Source organism: Anabas testudineus, chromosome 11, assembly GCF_900324465.2.
Source record: "Anabas testudineus chromosome 11, fAnaTes1.2, whole genome shotgun sequence".
In the NCBI taxonomy this organism is placed as follows: domain Eukaryota; kingdom Metazoa; phylum Chordata; class Actinopteri; order Anabantiformes; family Anabantidae; genus Anabas; species Anabas testudineus.
Window position 1 is genome coordinate 4,774,120 of NC_046620.1, and position 16,499 is coordinate 4,790,618.

General features: G+C 41.6%; 1 protein-coding gene across 1 annotated transcript in view; it reads right to left on the reverse strand.

Moving 5' to 3' along the window:
- Positions 1-16,499, reverse strand: part of LOC113153626 (microtubule-actin cross-linking factor 1, isoforms 1/2/3/5-like) — a 106,973-nt gene that overhangs the window by 616 nt on the left and 89,858 nt on the right. The window contains exons 19-38 of the mRNA XM_026347310.1: positions 16,001-16,096; positions 15,701-15,826; positions 13,729-13,881; positions 11,141-11,295; positions 10,807-10,933; positions 10,496-10,679; positions 10,039-10,205; positions 9,604-9,782; positions 9,356-9,494; positions 9,060-9,253; positions 8,659-8,818; positions 8,417-8,500; positions 8,119-8,226; positions 7,891-7,989; positions 7,633-7,755; positions 7,369-7,460; positions 7,046-7,181; positions 3,174-4,184; positions 2,810-3,052; positions 73-2,185 (exon numbers count right to left, since the gene is read on the reverse strand). Of these exons, the coding sequence (XP_026203095.1) occupies positions 73-2,185; positions 2,810-3,052; positions 3,174-4,184; positions 7,046-7,181; positions 7,369-7,460; positions 7,633-7,755; positions 7,891-7,989; positions 8,119-8,226; positions 8,417-8,500; positions 8,659-8,818; positions 9,060-9,253; positions 9,356-9,494; positions 9,604-9,782; positions 10,039-10,205; positions 10,496-10,679; positions 10,807-10,933; positions 11,141-11,295; positions 13,729-13,881; positions 15,701-15,826; positions 16,001-16,096 (5,689 nt within the window). The remainder of the gene's footprint in view (positions 1-72; positions 2,186-2,809; positions 3,053-3,173; positions 4,185-7,045; positions 7,182-7,368; positions 7,461-7,632; positions 7,756-7,890; positions 7,990-8,118; positions 8,227-8,416; positions 8,501-8,658; positions 8,819-9,059; positions 9,254-9,355; positions 9,495-9,603; positions 9,783-10,038; positions 10,206-10,495; positions 10,680-10,806; positions 10,934-11,140; positions 11,296-13,728; positions 13,882-15,700; positions 15,827-16,000; positions 16,097-16,499) is intronic.

Genomic DNA, 16,499 nt, shown 5'->3' on the forward strand with positions numbered 1-16,499 from the left:
CCACATCACTCTTTCTATAACTTTCTTCACTTAATTCTAGCAGTTCTCTGCGGTCTTTGTTTTCTCTGTCACCTCTAATTTCTGCTGCTACAGAATCTGTCTGGTTTTCAACTACAGGAACATGCTCAACCACCAAAGTGCTCTCATCACTGGGGCTATGCTCCTCTCGGAGAAATCTCACAGGTTCCTCATCAAACTTGACAACAGTATCCCCTTTTCTGTTGCCTTCCTTTAAACCTTCATCAGTATCATTGACCTTAACCATGGATTCTCCCACAGAGTCTCTGAAAACATTCTGGTTTTGGTTATCATCAGTCTCATCTGGCTCATATTTAGAAAGACTGGTGTCTTTTTGTGGTATGATCTCTTCTATGGCTTGTTGAATTTTTTTCTCAGCTTTAGTTGCAAAATTACACAAGAGATCCATGGACTGGTCTGGTTCAATTAAATATTTTTCTCCCATTAACACTGGTACTCCTACGTTGTCCTCTACTGTAGTGGTGCCATAAAACAGTGACTGATCTGACAATATAGATCCCTTTGTCTCAGTTTCTGTTAATGCCTTTCCATTATCCTGTGTGACTCCTAAACCGTCTATTGAAAATTGAGATGGTGACAACTTCTCATTGTTAACATCTGACCACTTTGCTGGACTGTCTGAGCTTGACATTGACAATATAATAGCAGGACTGTACGTACCATTTGATGAGGCAGCTGGTGTAGAGCTGTCTTCATCACCCTCTCTCTCCACAGAAATGACTTTCTCCTGAATCTCTGAAGCTGTGTCCCTGGAGATTAGTCCTACTCTAGTAGCATCACTGAGACTAGAAACTTGCTGTTCAGTGATCTCCAGTCCTTTTGAAATTTGGTTGGTGGCAATTATTTTGGCCACATCATCTCCAACTAAACCTCTGTTATGGGCTTCAGATAGGGAGAGCCTTTCTCCATCATTGATATCAATGATCCCTCCACTATTTGCCTGGCTTTGGAGAAGTCGTAATGCTGGAACTGGGTCAACTTGCTTTGATGCAACTGCCTCTGAAAGGGTCAATATTTCTTCTGTTTGCTCATTCTTAATACCTTTAAATGGCTTCACCTCTAAGAAGCGTTTACCTGTTTCAATATCTATCTTACCTTGCCTTACAAGTTCTGAATAAGGCACAATGCGTGCAGTTTGGGGATCAAGTGCACCTTGTGTGACTGTGGGAGAAGCCATGGCTTCACTTGCTATGTTCCCATCCAGGAGACCTTTAGAAACAGCCTCACTCAATGTCAGTTTCCTTCGAGTGTCAGGATCTAAAATAGCTCCCGTTGATGCCTGTAAAATGACAGCTTCAGGATGTGATGAAGAACTGATTTTCCCTTGGAAAACCCACTCTAGTTCCTCTAGCCCAGGCGCAATGGAGCGATCCACTAGCCCTCTATCTATGGCATCAGAGACCGAAAGCCTCATTCCTGAAGCATGATGTATTATTCCACCCTCAGCAACTTGCTTTGCCAACACCTGATAAGCCTCTTCTGACCTAATTAACCCTTTCTGAATGGCTTGGTCAAGAGGGACTGGAGACTTAGACTCTGGATCAATAACACCTTCCATCTGTAGCTGTAAATTAGCTTTTTTGAGGGATGTTCCCAAATCTGTAACTTTTCCTTTGTACGCCTTCTCTAGCGCCACCAGTTCTTCTTGTTGATCCTCGTCGATCAATCCCAGGTTTGCTGCAAGAGTGACAGAGACTTTCTTATCCCTGTGCAGGTCAACAATTCCCCCAGATGCCACCTGGGCTTCCATAAGTCGAGCAGCAGTGTTAGAGTCAATCAACCCTGCCTGAGCTGCCTCTTTTACCCCGTAGATCTGCCTTTTCTCAAAGTCCACAACTCCTGCTAGCGTTTTATCTGACTTTAAAACACTCCACATCAGATCTTCATCTAGTAAACCCTCCTGCATGACATCCTCCATGCTTAGTGACTCACCACTGCCAGCATCTAGGAAACCCCCAAACAGACCTGCCTGAGCCATTAATTTAACCGCCGTATGGCCTGGGAGGACACCTTGTGCTACCGCCTCATCTGGAAGCAGCTTTTCCCCATCTTCACTCATCAGACCTCCCTGTTTGAGCTCTAGGACTAACCTGGCCAAATGAACATCCTCCCCTTCCTTTTCAACTGTTGATTCATCAATATGAACCTGAGGTTCAACATTTTCTAAGTTAGTCTCAGTTATAGAAACCTTTTGTTTTATCCTTTCTGGTTCCGTTTGGGAATGTTTTATATCTTTAGTATCTTCAAACTGTGTTAAACAAACATCTTCATTTGTTTTTTCTAATAGTGGGATGGGTTTTTTCCATATATTCTTTTCAATACCGTCTTCTACTTTGATTGATGCTGTGACTGTTTTGTTATCTACTGCTGTGGTTGTAGTCTCCTGATCTCCATTATCACTGGATGTAGGTTCGGTTGTTATCAGGTCAGCTCGGACTTTAGCAGAGGACATTTCAAGATGTATTATTTTCTTCTTTTAGCTTTTACATTTGCATCTTTATCGACATCAAGATTTCTTTTAGCTGCAGAGTCCGAATCACACACAACAATCTCTGATGGTTTCTGCAGAGATTTGCCATCATTTTCTCCATCATCTCTTCCTCCAGACTAACCTTTACCACTGATCTTAAGTCCTTGCTTGGTGTTACATTGGAACTTCCTGCTTCATCTGTAATTTGTTGATCACTCACTCTTCATCTGTCAAACTGAACTCTGTCACGATTTGCATCTTCAACTGCTTTTCTGTGGACAAACTGCTCAGAGACTCAACCTGACTTCCATTTGAGTCTCCAACAACCAGTTCAGCAGCTTTGACCAGCTCCATTAGCTCAGAGTTTAGGAGCACCAGCCGTTTTCCAGAATGAACATCCACGTAGCTGTGAGTCATGAGATGAAACAGCAGCTTTTGTCGTGCTTGTTCTTCAGGATCTATTCCATCCGTTGGTGGTGTACTCTCGAACACAAGACCTGTGGGACATGATGAAGAGGTGGAGAAGATGGGGGTGTAGAGGAGCTGGTGGAACCCCAGCTCGAGCGATTTAGAGATGGGGTACCAGACTGATGCATGTTGGGAATCACATCTGGGATGTAAGTGTCTTTGAGAAAACTGACTACATACGGCTCAAGGACCTCACCAGCAGCCTTGTTAAGTGGCAGCACCTGAGAGTTTCTGGATTGTACAGAGCCCCAATGGCATGACGATGTGTTAGGATGTTTCTTGCTAGTTCTCCTGATATTATGCCTTGCTGAAGAGCCTCAGCAATGGGCAGGAGTTCTCCAGATTCAGGCCAGAGTAGTCCCATGAAAGTCCAAAGAGACTCAAGGACCGACAGGGCCAATCGAGGGGACAGAAGGTCTCTGCGAATACTCTCTTCCAAATCCAAGCGTTCTCCACTGACAGGATCTAGAATTCCCCCATTTTGCAGCTGTCTTGCTAACATGGCACAGGCTAGGTCCTGGTCCATAAGCCCGTGACGAACAGCCTCATCAATTGTCAGCCGGTGGCCTGAGCGTGGGTCGGTAATACCACCAGCAAACAGCTGAGCTTCAAGAAGTCGCACGGTAACTTTCCGGTCTATTAAACCTTCCTGTACAGCACGGAAGATGCCGACTTTTCTTCCGGAGCAGAGGCAGACAGTACCTCCAGGTTGCTGTTTGACAGGGAATAGAAGGAGACCTGAGTCTTCGTTGAGGACACAGCGCTGCTGAAGCTCATACAGGTTTAATTTTTCAGCTGTGTTTGGATCAATCAGTTCTTTATGTTGTAGCCTTGCCCGGAGCTTGGTGATGACTCTGGGAGTCAGAAGTTTCATGTCTTCTGCTTGTTCCAAACTAATCATTTTTCCTGTTGAATCTCTCAGACCTCCAGTGTTTATATGGAGTTCCAGAATACGAAGTCCCACCTCCTCTTTGAAAAGCCCCATCTCCATAGCCATAGCTACTGGCAACACATTTTGCTGTTGGTCACCCACAGACTTTGTATTCTCCACCAAAAGCAAGGCATTCTCTAGCTCAGAAAGGGACTGTCTGGTTTGTGTGTCAATCAAGTCTTGAGCTAGACCTTGTTCCAGGGTAAAACTGAGACGGGAGTCAGGCTGGACAAGCCCGCCCATAATGAGCTGGGCCTCTAGAGAAACGACAGGGTCCTGGGCAATGAGACCACGGGGCGGCGGGGGATGGGAAGAGGCCACGGGGCCCAGGGCAAGAACGCCAGCAAGGGCAAGGGGGGCGACAAAAAAAACCCAAACAAGGCAAGGGAACAGGCAGGCAAAACACGAGGGGGAGAGAGGGGGGGAGGGGCGACAGGGAAAGAGCGAGGAGAGCGAGAGAGCGAGCGAGCGAGAGATAGAGAGCGATAGAGATAGAGCGAGAGAGCAGAGCGATAGCGAGAGCGAAGAGAGCTAGCGAGAGATCGATAGAGCTAGAGATCGAGAGAGAGAGCGAGAGAGATAGCTAGAGAGAGAGATAGAGGAGAGATGAGAGAGAGAGAGCGAGATGCTAGAGCGAGAGAAGCGATAGAGAGATATCGATATGCTAGAGCGATAGTATAGCGATATATGCGAGATAGGAGCTATATCTATATATGATATATATCTATAGAGATATATATATCTATATATATATATCTATATAGATCTATATCTCTATATCTATATCTATATATATATATCTATATCTATATATCTATATCTATATATATATATATATATATATATATATAAAATAAAAATATATATAAATATAAATTTATACACAGTGGCAAGAAAAAAAGAAATTTTCTTCAGTGCGTGTTCATTAAACACATCCTGACTGTTGGTGTTATATCAGCTTCGAAATATTGTGTTTATTTCTATTTGTGACTTTTGTGAAGATCAACAACATTTATTACCAATTCATGTAGAAAACGAGGACATAGCAAATAGTTCAGTTTCTTTTTTCTTGTCACTTTATACTGTATATTTATAAAATGTGCTATACTGTATTATAGCCCATTAAGGGTAGAATCAGAGGGTAGAATCAGAAAAGGAAAAAAAACCCAAAACAAATTAAACCACAACCACTTGCCACAAAAACGTCTGTTGGGTTAATAATTGATTTTTTTTCCCATATTTTCATTTCCCGTCTGGCTTTTATTTTGCACTAAAAGTGCTTTAATACTTACCACTGCTAATCTAAGACAAGCACTAAGCATGCAACAAAGCAACCAGTAACAAAAATGCAGAAAAAAAAGCTCTAGATAAAGGTGAGAAGAGACATATAGGATATTGAGAGATGACAATAAAATGTCTAAATGAGGAAAAACTTACAAGCAACGGTAAGAGAGAAAGCGAGCGCTACTTACCGTACGGGCTTTTCCCGTGGCACACACACTAATGGGCCAGCTTATGGCTCGGTAGAGCGAGGCGCAACAGGTGAGAAGCTGGTTGTTAGCATTCTGCATGCCACTCTTCATTGTGACTCCTACCACTACACTAACACTTCATTCTCCTGCTGACCTTAAACCGAACTAGAGAGGACTGAGGAAATTTCACTAAGACGTGTTGTAAAAATGTAACTTATATTTGAAAATGGTTCAACTCTCCAGTTGCACAGATTTTGTGAATGACTGTAGATTACTATCTTGTAAGATACTTCAATCTAACTCATTACCGCGGAAAGATTTAGGATGTCTACAAACGTCCTGCTTTGTTTTCCATCTGTCCTACTGTTCTTGGATCAGAGCTTGGATGTCCACAATTGTCCTTTGGCAGCTGTTAGTGATTTTCAAGCAAAATGCTGGTTTAAAGTTTCACACATTAATAGTATGCATTAGGACACACAAATTCTCATTCACACACACACACACACATTTGTGATCTGGACACAACATGCTCAAATGGTGAAGTGTTTTTCTGCATAGCTGGCCTCTGGTGCACTTACAATCTAAACCAAATGTGACATTTCTAAACCGTCTACGCTTCAGTGAGTATTTGTAATCATAAAAATCACCTGTAAAAACATAACATTCACATAGGAATCAATTAAGAGGTGCAGCTGTTGAAACATAAGAGTCATCATCAAGGATACATTAGCTTCAAACGTGAACTTCTCACACACATTCATTGGCATTACATTTGCCAGGAGACAAACATTTTATGAACAGAGAGCTGTGAATGTGTGATCCCATTGATCAACTACATGTGTTTATGGGGTAAATTTAATGCACTATACGCTGAAATGTGATGTGGTGACGTTATGCAGTGGCATTATTTTTACCACAACATAAAGAAAAGAAACATGACACTGTGTTGTATGTGATGCATCTACTTTAAAAATCGTACTGTATGTTTCTAAAATTGCATCTATGAAAAATAAAGTTCTACAGCTTTTACCTAGTTGCTAACATGATTTAGGCAGCACTGCTGTAGTGCAGCACCACTAAGGCCGTGTTTTAACCATATTAGCAGTTTAGCAGATGTATTTTCTAATGATAATGACAATGATGATGAAAATGGGCAAAACTAGAGTGGGGATAGTTAATGACATGACTGCAGGCTTTTAGAATAATATGAGAGTGAACACTCCATGCTGGGGACCAGTTCAGACAGTGCTATCCAGTGAATTATTCTGTGTGGTTCATTGATTCATGAAAACCTCACCTTCAGGGCTACTCAATTTTTTGGATTATTTCAGATTTGTTGCCAAAGAAGGAGGTCAAAATTGAATTTTCAGATTATCTGAATACACGTCTGAACAGGGTGGTGTTGTTTGTTAAACCAAAGATTCATAAATAACAGTGGATGATTGTCACAAATGCACACTCTGTGAACACACACCATGCTGTACAACACGCACTCTTGCTGGCCCACGTACAACTCACGCATAGCTTGCAAGCGAATTCAGTTTCATGGAAACATTTTATAGAGATATATCCATAATAAATTCAACTTTGAATGAGAAGAATACATTTAGTCATGAATCTGCAGTAGACCTTTCCCTTCTCAGCCCCTCCCTCCAACCAGTATACCTTTCTTTCCTCCTCTTTGGCTAGTTGTTGCTCCAGCTGCTGAAGCTGCTGGGTAGAGCTGTCACACAGCTCGTTGTAGGTGGCCGTGAGTTCATCCAGCTGAGCCTCCACATGAGCACGTTCCTCTGGGGACAACCTAGACAGGAGACAGGGGAGGAGGATACAGAACAGGTGAAGAGGTTTGGAGTGTTTGACTGACAAATATATAAAATTACATATCCTGCACATACACTGTAATGTTTATGTGTCTAAAGTCTTATGTATGGTGAAAGTGTTTGGGAGCATGTGCGAGGTGTTTATCCGTGCATGTGATCTGAACATACTTGCTGGCCTGTTTAGAAAGCAGGAAGACCTGAGTACTCCTAATGGCTTCAGCCACATCATCTTTCTTGGCTGCCAGCTGTTCAGTGATGGCCTTTAACAGATGAACACAATGCTTAGTACAAAGAAATATTTTCAACAACAATTCAATGATTAACTTTATCGTTTTACATTATTTACATTATTGAGTATAAAAAGTTGCAAACTTCACATCACCAACACAATTCACTGTTTGTACCAGCTCCAAGTAAATCGGATTTCTGTACCTGTTGAGCAGCAAGTGAAGATTCAGCGTTGGGACCCCCCGTCCTGCCCTGGAGGCCTTTCACCCAGCCCAGCAGATCTGAAACCTGGCTGACCCTGGCCTGCTTTTCCTCCTCCACCTCTTTCTGTTCAAAACAAGAAATGAAGTATGTTTAAAACATTAAATCTAAAACTACTGTATGTAACGTATTTGTATCTGAGACACTATACAACGTGCAGATCAGAAACCAACAGGGGGCTTTAAAGAGCTATAGTCCCACCTCTTCTTCTTCTAGTCGTCGCAGTGAATCACTGATGTACTTTACATGTTGGGTTGTCAAAGTGACCAAGGCTGTGTAGCGTGTGCGTAAGTCCATGAACTGGAGAAACACATCCAAAGACAATTATATTATTTACTGACTGATACAAGAATTCATATTGTTTAGCTACTTTTAACAAACTGTCAACAAATTGTGTTGTGATATTGATCACAATAGTTATTTCCTGACCTCCTGAGTAACGGCCTCAGAGGAAGAGTGCATCCTCCTCCTCTTGACAGGTGACTTGTGCGTAGATTCTACAAAGGCTCTATACGTCATCAGCTGTAGTTCATAGTCCTAGAGGATACAGATACAGATGAGTAAAATGAAACACTAGTTTAGTACATAGCATATAATTATGCTGTATAGTATTCTTATTTGTTTGATTGAATTGTCTAAACTACAGTATATGCTAAAAACTTCAAATACAAGTATTTTAAATTCTGTGTTATATAAACATCCAGAAAATTCTGTAAAGGTTTTTTACCTTCACTGAGTTGCAGTACTGTTTGGCATGAGTCTGGCAGTCATCTAGTTTGGTCTGGTTCTGTTCAATCTCGGCTACTAATGCCTGAAGAGGAGAATCAATAAGAAGATTGTTTAATTACTTCAGTCAGATAAAAAACATAGGCTCCATTTTTTTCCACTACACTGCATTTGATGTAAACTAATATTTCTATTTTAAATAGACACGTGTAGTCAGATTTAAGTGAGTGAAATCACTGTTACCGTCTGCTGGGCCAGTTGTTCAGACAGTGCTTTACTGTCCGTCTGCCCAGGTTGTGCGTTTTCTTGTCTCTGTGTCGTCTCTTCGATCCACTCGACTAACGCCGAGTGACCATCTCTGTACTGTTGCAGGGCTGAGCCCAGAGCTTCTAGATCAGTTTCTCTGCAATTAAGCAGGAGACATTCAGAATATTTATCATAGGCACATTATAGAACAATACAGAGGGTTCTTTCCAGTATGTGTACATGAGGTAATGAAGTAAGACATGTTCTGTTATTACACTTTTCTCTAAACACTGCGCAGGCTCAGCTTCAATCCCTCATTACGTTCACCTTCACACAGGTATTAAAACTGATTAATTCTCTTCCTCCTACTAGTCCTCTGTCTCCTCCCTCATATTCACCGTGTCTCCATCTGTCTCTTGACTCCGCTCCACCTCTCTGTCATCTGATTGGCTCTATCCTCGTAGAGCTCCAGTTCAGGGCTGCGGTCAGGGTGGAGCTTGCTGAGCTGAGACCCTGCCTCTTTGGCATGTAGTACCTCAGACTGCAGAGACTGGAAGATGCCCTCATGCTCTGTAAGTTCAGACTGCCACTTCTAGAAAGAGATAAAACAGAAACCAAAAGAAAAAAAGGATGCAGAGTAAATAATAAGAGTCAAATAATTTCAATTGAGAATGTTTCTTTGGATGTGTCTTACCTGTAGCTGTTCTCTGAGGTTTTTAATGGCTGCTGTGTCAGGAGGAACAATATCTTCTTCACTTAATCTGCTCTCATATTTTCTAACTTGGCTCTCTGCTTCATCCAGGCTGTGAATCAGGATGTCTACTGTCTTTAACCTAAAGAGTAAGGAGAGGTTAATAAATCATTGATTTTGCAAACAGTCATGCACATTTTACACTGCAAACACAATAGTTGTACATGATAGAAGAGAAAAAGCTCCCTCACTTTTCTAGGTAGACGGACGAGAGGTTGTGCAGTTTGTCCAGCTTCTCCACAGCCTGATTAAGTTCTGACCGGAGAACAGGAACACTGCTGGACGTTGACTTCTCCTCAAAGAAACTGACGCAACGACGAGAAAAGTCACCCAAACTGGAACGCAGGGCATCTATTTCGGACTGCAGTTTCTGGAGAGGAAAGACAATTTGAGAGGGGAAAGCAATCATTACATTTCGTTTTCATTTAGTTATATGAGATCTAAGATGGCAGAGATTTTATTTAGCCCTCAATACATCTCACAACACAATAAAAATAATATCATCACAGCATTTCTTTACTGTGAAACCAACTAATTTTCAGGAATTAATAACCGATCAAACTCAATATAAACTGAATAAAAAGTGTTATTTCCTATTGCTGCCAGCAGGTGGGGCTCAAACTAACCTCTTGGTCTGCAATCTGGACAACGTTATCAACGCTGTCTCCCCACAGCCGGCTGGGTGGTGGAGCCTGAATTCCCCTCATCAGTCTCTGCTCGGCCTCATTTAGACTAAGGGTGATGTTCTGTAGCTCCGACAGGTACGACCGAGACACCGACTCATCCTTCTCCACTGGATGGAGAGGAAAATAAGAAAGACAAGAGAAAAGAAGATGAGTGACTTCATGCAGGATGTTATCCTTGTGAAATGTCTTAATAAATTACCACTGCAGACATTTGGTGATACAATGTTTTAAGTAGTGTTTCTTAGATACAGAACATTTGACAGAGATATGTTGTTCAGCAAACACACTGTCTGTAAAATACGGGTAACTGCGAGAACAGTATGTGACCATTTGTTAGTATAGTATATCAGTTATACTATAATAGTATCATATAATATCAGTTGGGGAGGGGTCTCACCAGTCTCCATGTTGACCAGCAGGTCCTGGCAGTGCTGCAAAGCCTGCTGAACGTCCTTCTCCAGGTCCCGTCTTTCAGCCGGTGTAAAAAGAGAGCTCTCTTTACTGTCAGACAGGAAGTCGGACAACTGGGATTCAAGATGATCCAGGATTTGCTGCCGCCCTGATGGTGACTGACATCGAACCTGAGGGAGAAAATAAGTACAAGAAAGTAGAGGAGGAACAGAACAGGTGACAGTTGAATAAAACACAACAGAGCAGGAAAGAACCAAGGAGAACAAATCAAAACAGTAGCTTGTCATAACGGCTCACCGTGTCCAGGTTCCATTCAGACACAGTCCTGATGTCTTTAAGCAGGTAGTGCCAAGACACTACACTCTTCATGTTCACATGGAGCTGATGCCACAGAGACATGACCTTCTGATACAGCTGCTCTGCCCTGTACATACACAGATACGAAGAACATGAATGTGTGAATTGGGAAATTTCACTGAGTAGAGTAAATGTTTAAATTCCAAGTAGTTTGATTTTTTAGGGCTGGCATAAGCATGAACATCTCATATTCAAAATAAAAGCATAATAATATGCTACTTTTACTTATGCTGGTTTTACTGTCACCAAAAGTAGCAGTGATGTTCGGTCTCACCTGCTGGCTGTGTCGATGGCCTCCTGATTCGGAGGAGGGATGGTGAAACACACTGAGGGGACCATGGCCTCATTCCCTGTGGGGCTGATTACCTTCCACTTGCTCCTCTGAGAGTTGTCCTCCAGCACACACTCCTCTCCTCGGCTTATTGTGATCTGAGAGGATGGAAAGGTGCAGAATGGATGACAGAGACGGTGGGGGATAGATGAAGCACAAATGGAGGATGAAGGAGGGGGATGGAGGAAGAAAGAAAAAAAAACAGGTAAGGGAGGTTAGTGAAAGACAGATGAAGTTAAATTCAAGAGCAGTGAAGAGAACAAGATGGTGCAGTGAGAGAAAATGAATAGAAGGGGAGACGATATTTAAAAAGAAAGTTAGAACACAGGATGGATGGAAGGATGAAGAAAAAGTCAGAGAAGGAAAGAAGGGAAACATGTAAACCAAAGAGTGACAGTAACAAACTCATAATGCAACACAAAATGCAAACATTCATGGATTCATGAAGTTAGCAGAAGCCGTAAAATGATATGACATTAGAGAACCTGACGGGAACAAAGCCATCTAGAAAGCTGCTTTGTGCCGTTAAACTGAAAGCTTCTATTGTAAAACCTGCAAACAGCATCTCCACACTCAGTGTGACGTTTAATGACACCTGAACTGGGTCTCACAAAGTCACCTGTGCAGTATTTCACCAAAAGGGAACAACTTTACATCACTGACACCTTTTTTCAAGAACCCAGCTGAGTTCAGGATTAGAATCTGGTGAGTGTCTTAAATAAATAAGCATGAGGCAAAGCTGTGACTGCAAGGGGAGTTTTAGGGCTTCACATTAAAAGCTACAGCACATCTGTACTGTCTCACCCACCCACCACCCTCTCTCACCCCATCCCTGCACACACACACACACACTTCAGTACACTAAGAATGCAAAGCTATGCACAAACAGTTAATAAATGAAATGTAAAAAGCTTAAAGCTGTGACTTGTTGACTGACTGAGCCTCAGAGGCATCGACTGTGTTAAATTCAGTTCAGTGTCTGCCACCTGCCAGGCGAAGTGACTGTTCAAAGATGCTGTAATGCCCCAATGCAAATAGCTACAGATCAAGCAGTGATGCTTAAATATGCTCTGTTCATCGTGAGGATTTGATGTTAAAACATTTGTTCATTAATAGGCTTTAATTTACTATAAAGACACAGTCTCATAACAAAATGACAACAAAATGTTTAATTATTAAGTACAAGAGAAAACTGCATATCATGAATCTGCTGCCAGTATTTTCGTGCTGTTACAACTTCAAGAAACTAAAGCTGGATCTAAAACCTGCTGATAAGACGGGGGCAACCGCAGCATAGCGTGTGCAGTGTAAGAATCTGAGGTGAGAGAGGGAGAATATAGGCAGCTATACCTGAACGTTTGTCTTGCCAGCCCAGCCGACAGACGAGAGGAAGGGAGGAGGAGGAAGAGGAGGGAGTGAGAGGAAAGAAGTAAAAAAAAAAAAAAAAAGGTACATGAGGGGATGGAGAGAAAGGAGAAGACACAGGAAAGTGAAGGAGAGAAACGTTACTTTTAGTCATGTGCACGTTTGTCCAGAAGTTTGGTGAACACCAGCATAGACCACTTTACTGTTACTTTAATCTCTGTAGAAACTTAAAGCTTCATTGTTTTGTTTTGTTTTTTTGCTGCAGTGACGCAGCAGAAAATGAAACTACTTTCCTCCTTCACCTGGATACAACACCTCACATCCAGTATGCTTCAATGAACAGATTGACCCTGAGGTATCTCACACAGTTGACTAAAAATAGCAGCGTTAGTGACAGCTGCATGTCCGTGCCGAGCCGCTGAAGAGCTACTGTAGGTGCTGCGTTTTAACTGAGCCTGCAAACGGGAGGGGACAGATGTATAATTGATCAGCTTTCAGATTCCCCAAGGACGTCAGGGAAAAGTGGCACTGAGGGAAAAACTTCTGTTCTTTTTACTTCTGAGCATCCTACTGCTATTTTTAGCCTTTTAAATTTTAGTCAGAGAGTCTTCTGACTCTGAGAACAAAGGCAAAGTTCATCTACTGTGAGAGCTGAGTCAAGTATAAATTCTGGGCTATAATCATTATGCTTATTCTGCTTCCAAACTGAGCACTGCTATTTGTTCTCACCAGTTAAGATGAAGTGAAAACAGTTGGAGCTGTTCCAAAAAATAAATCTCCTAGCTGTAGTCTAGTCATCGATATGGACCACCTAAGCTGAGTGTAGACATCATCATCAATCCAAGTAGAAATAACTCAACACTAAATTTCATAGCGTGGAATAAACAGCTAAAATAGAGCAGCCACAAAGTGGTTGTGAAGACAGCTCGGAGAGGAAGTGCAGGGCAGAGAGGTGGTTGGTGGTGAGGAAACAATAGAGGAGGGAAGGTCAGTGGTGAGCTGGTGCCAAACATATATATACATACACATTTTGTCACAATATTGTCCTGGTAGTCAAAAGCGTTCCTTTTTCTAAACCTTCGTTTTTTCAGTTACCTCATTTCTTTTTTTTTTTATAGTAGAAAGTTACAGTGAGAAAAACAACTAATACATGACTGGTGCTGTACCTCTATTTGCTTGTAGTCGCAGATGGCTTTGATGGGTGTGGTAGTTGATAGGGTGGTCTCTGCGCTGCGGGGACGGAGCTGCACCACCGTCTTGGCCCGGCCTACCAGACTTGCCACCGTACTCCGATACTCAATCAGCTGCTCCTTCTCCTCCTACAGGACGGACAAAAGGATTAGACATTCAAAACTGTTCATGTATGAGAACACCAACCTGGTAATGACGCAAGAGGAAAAGCTGGAGGGTTACCAAAGTTATTACACTTCATCCTGATGGGAACATGCGTGCACCAAATTTCAATATGTTTTGGCTAACAGTATCACTGTGTGTATTTAATTGAACCTTTTTGGCCACAACAAAAAATGTGCTAAAGTCATATTAAGCCCTTTGTTTAACTACTGCACGTAGTCTCTTCATTTCCAAGCCGTCTCAGAGAGAGGGAGCTTGGATGGAGCCTGTGTTAATAACTATAACATAACACAGAAATTAATTTCACACCGAGATGACATTCACTGCAGTCAGCAGCTTTTTTTATTATTTTTATTTATTTATTTTTTTTTATTATTATAACAAGTCAACCGGTAAATACCATTTACGCAGACATATATCAAAATGTGGTACATTAAGAATTTAATTAATCTAACTTTACAAATGACATTATTATAATTTCATAAATAAAAAGATGATGACTATTATTACATGTAAGGGAATGTTTGCCTCTATATGTAGCAAATGACAAAGATGTACTTTATTTACCTTCAGTGATATAAAATGCTGAAACCACATGCAGCGTATAGAAGTGATTTAATATCAGTAAACAAAAAAGAAAGACAAACTGACAACGAATTGAGGGCGAGGTCTGACCAAACGGCCTCTCCCACGTCCTAATCTCTGTCTAAACACAGGGTGAAAAGGCTGATTTAATATCCTCCTCTTGGTTATTGACTGCGTCAAACAAAAGGTTCAGCTGTCTGCTATTTTTTTTTTTTTCATTCAGACGTTTCTACAGTATCAGCTCCCAGTGGGAGATAGAGCACAGTGAGCTGGAAACTTCATTAACTGGAGCTAGAAACAAAAATAGGCAGATATGCAAACAAACAGGCTTAAACACTGTTAGGTTGCATGTGAATATAGACACATGCAACGCTGACTGCACACAGATCTGCAAAAACAGCATCTGTTGGGGACACACTCCTCTTTACTGAGAGGATACGCTCACTGCTTTGGCCTGTGGAGCTTTGCCCGCAATAACTTTGCCATCTGCTTTAAGTCAGAGGTGTGTATGTGCGTGTGTGTGCAAAGTAGGTGTGAAGATGGCACTCTCACTCTACAGCACCGCAGGAGGGATGATTCAGCGAAGGTAAAATATTACTTCGCCCTGTCATGCGATATTCTGCAGCTGCCTGAGGCAGAGCACAACAATCCGAAGGAGGCTGCAACGCTATCACCCCCAATACGGCAGGTCTCTGTTGATTCTGCTCTTAGGAAATTGTTCGAATATTTCTTTCATCGGTCCAAGAGGATAAGGAAGGTGTCATTTAAGTTTGCACTGTGCACACAAGGTGGCAGCAGGGCTTCTATCTTCCATCTGGTTTAAACACATGAATTTAGTTGCATTAGACATGGCTACCAGATTTTCTGCCTTGTAAGTGACTTTCAGTTACTTTAGAAAGCAAAGATGGCTGCTATTTTCACTTCTAAAGTGGAATTCAAACTGCAGATGAGCATTATATTTTTAGAGAAAGACATCCTTTATTTTCAGGTGGAAAAGCCCTTCGTGGAATAAAATGAAATCAAAAGTAGCTGCACTAAAATCGAAAATCGATCAGTATGTAGTTTTCTCTGACCTTTATGTTAATGCAGCCATCTGAAGAAGGACACACTAATAACATCTTGCTTTTTTTAGTTTTTTTAAACAACACTCTGTGGGCATTGTTTCAGGTGCCGGTGTTTTAACTGAAGGAGAGCAGATACCATGGAGTCCTGCAGCAGGTCTTCCAGTTTGCTCAGTCTGCTGTTCTTGTCACACGTGTACTGTCTCTTGATGGTTTCCTGGAGCTGGCGCAGGTACGACTCACAGTCCCGAGCATCACCCATAAACTGACAACAGAGACAGAAATTAAAACCTTTACACAGAAACATACCGAAGACTGAACATGATGACATTTACAAAGCCAAGAATTATATATCTTATGCTGCATAGTATCTACACAGGTAAAGTTTTCTGCTTCTCATGCACCACTGTAATTACATTTTGCCTGGTAGATGTTTTACCTGGAAGTATGTTGTGTTGTCTTTGAGATGTTGCTCTACACACACACACAGCTGGTCCACCCACTGCCACTGATTCTGCAGGGCTGCACTGTACGCCTGATGACATACAGGGCGAAAGAGGCAAAGAAAAGGATTGTGTCACTCAGTTTAATGCAAGCCAGAAAAGATACAGCTTCATTTTTATACTTTTATTTTTATTTATTTCTTTATAGCCTGTTTTTTGTTCAAATGAGCATCGATGAGGAAAAGCAACAGAAAAATATGACCCCTACATCAGTAGTCCCCAACCCTGGTCCTGGTATTTAACTTCTAATTAAATGTTTCCTAGGTTTACTAAAAGCTACACCATTTACCTTCTACTCTTTTGAATATAATTTACATCTGTAGTCTTTTAAATAGAAGCAAAACAAAATAAAAGAAAAAAAAAGCATTTTAACAAAAGCATTTGGTTGAACTATTCACACAAGTCACAGAGGCTAACCCAGTCATATTTAAAGGT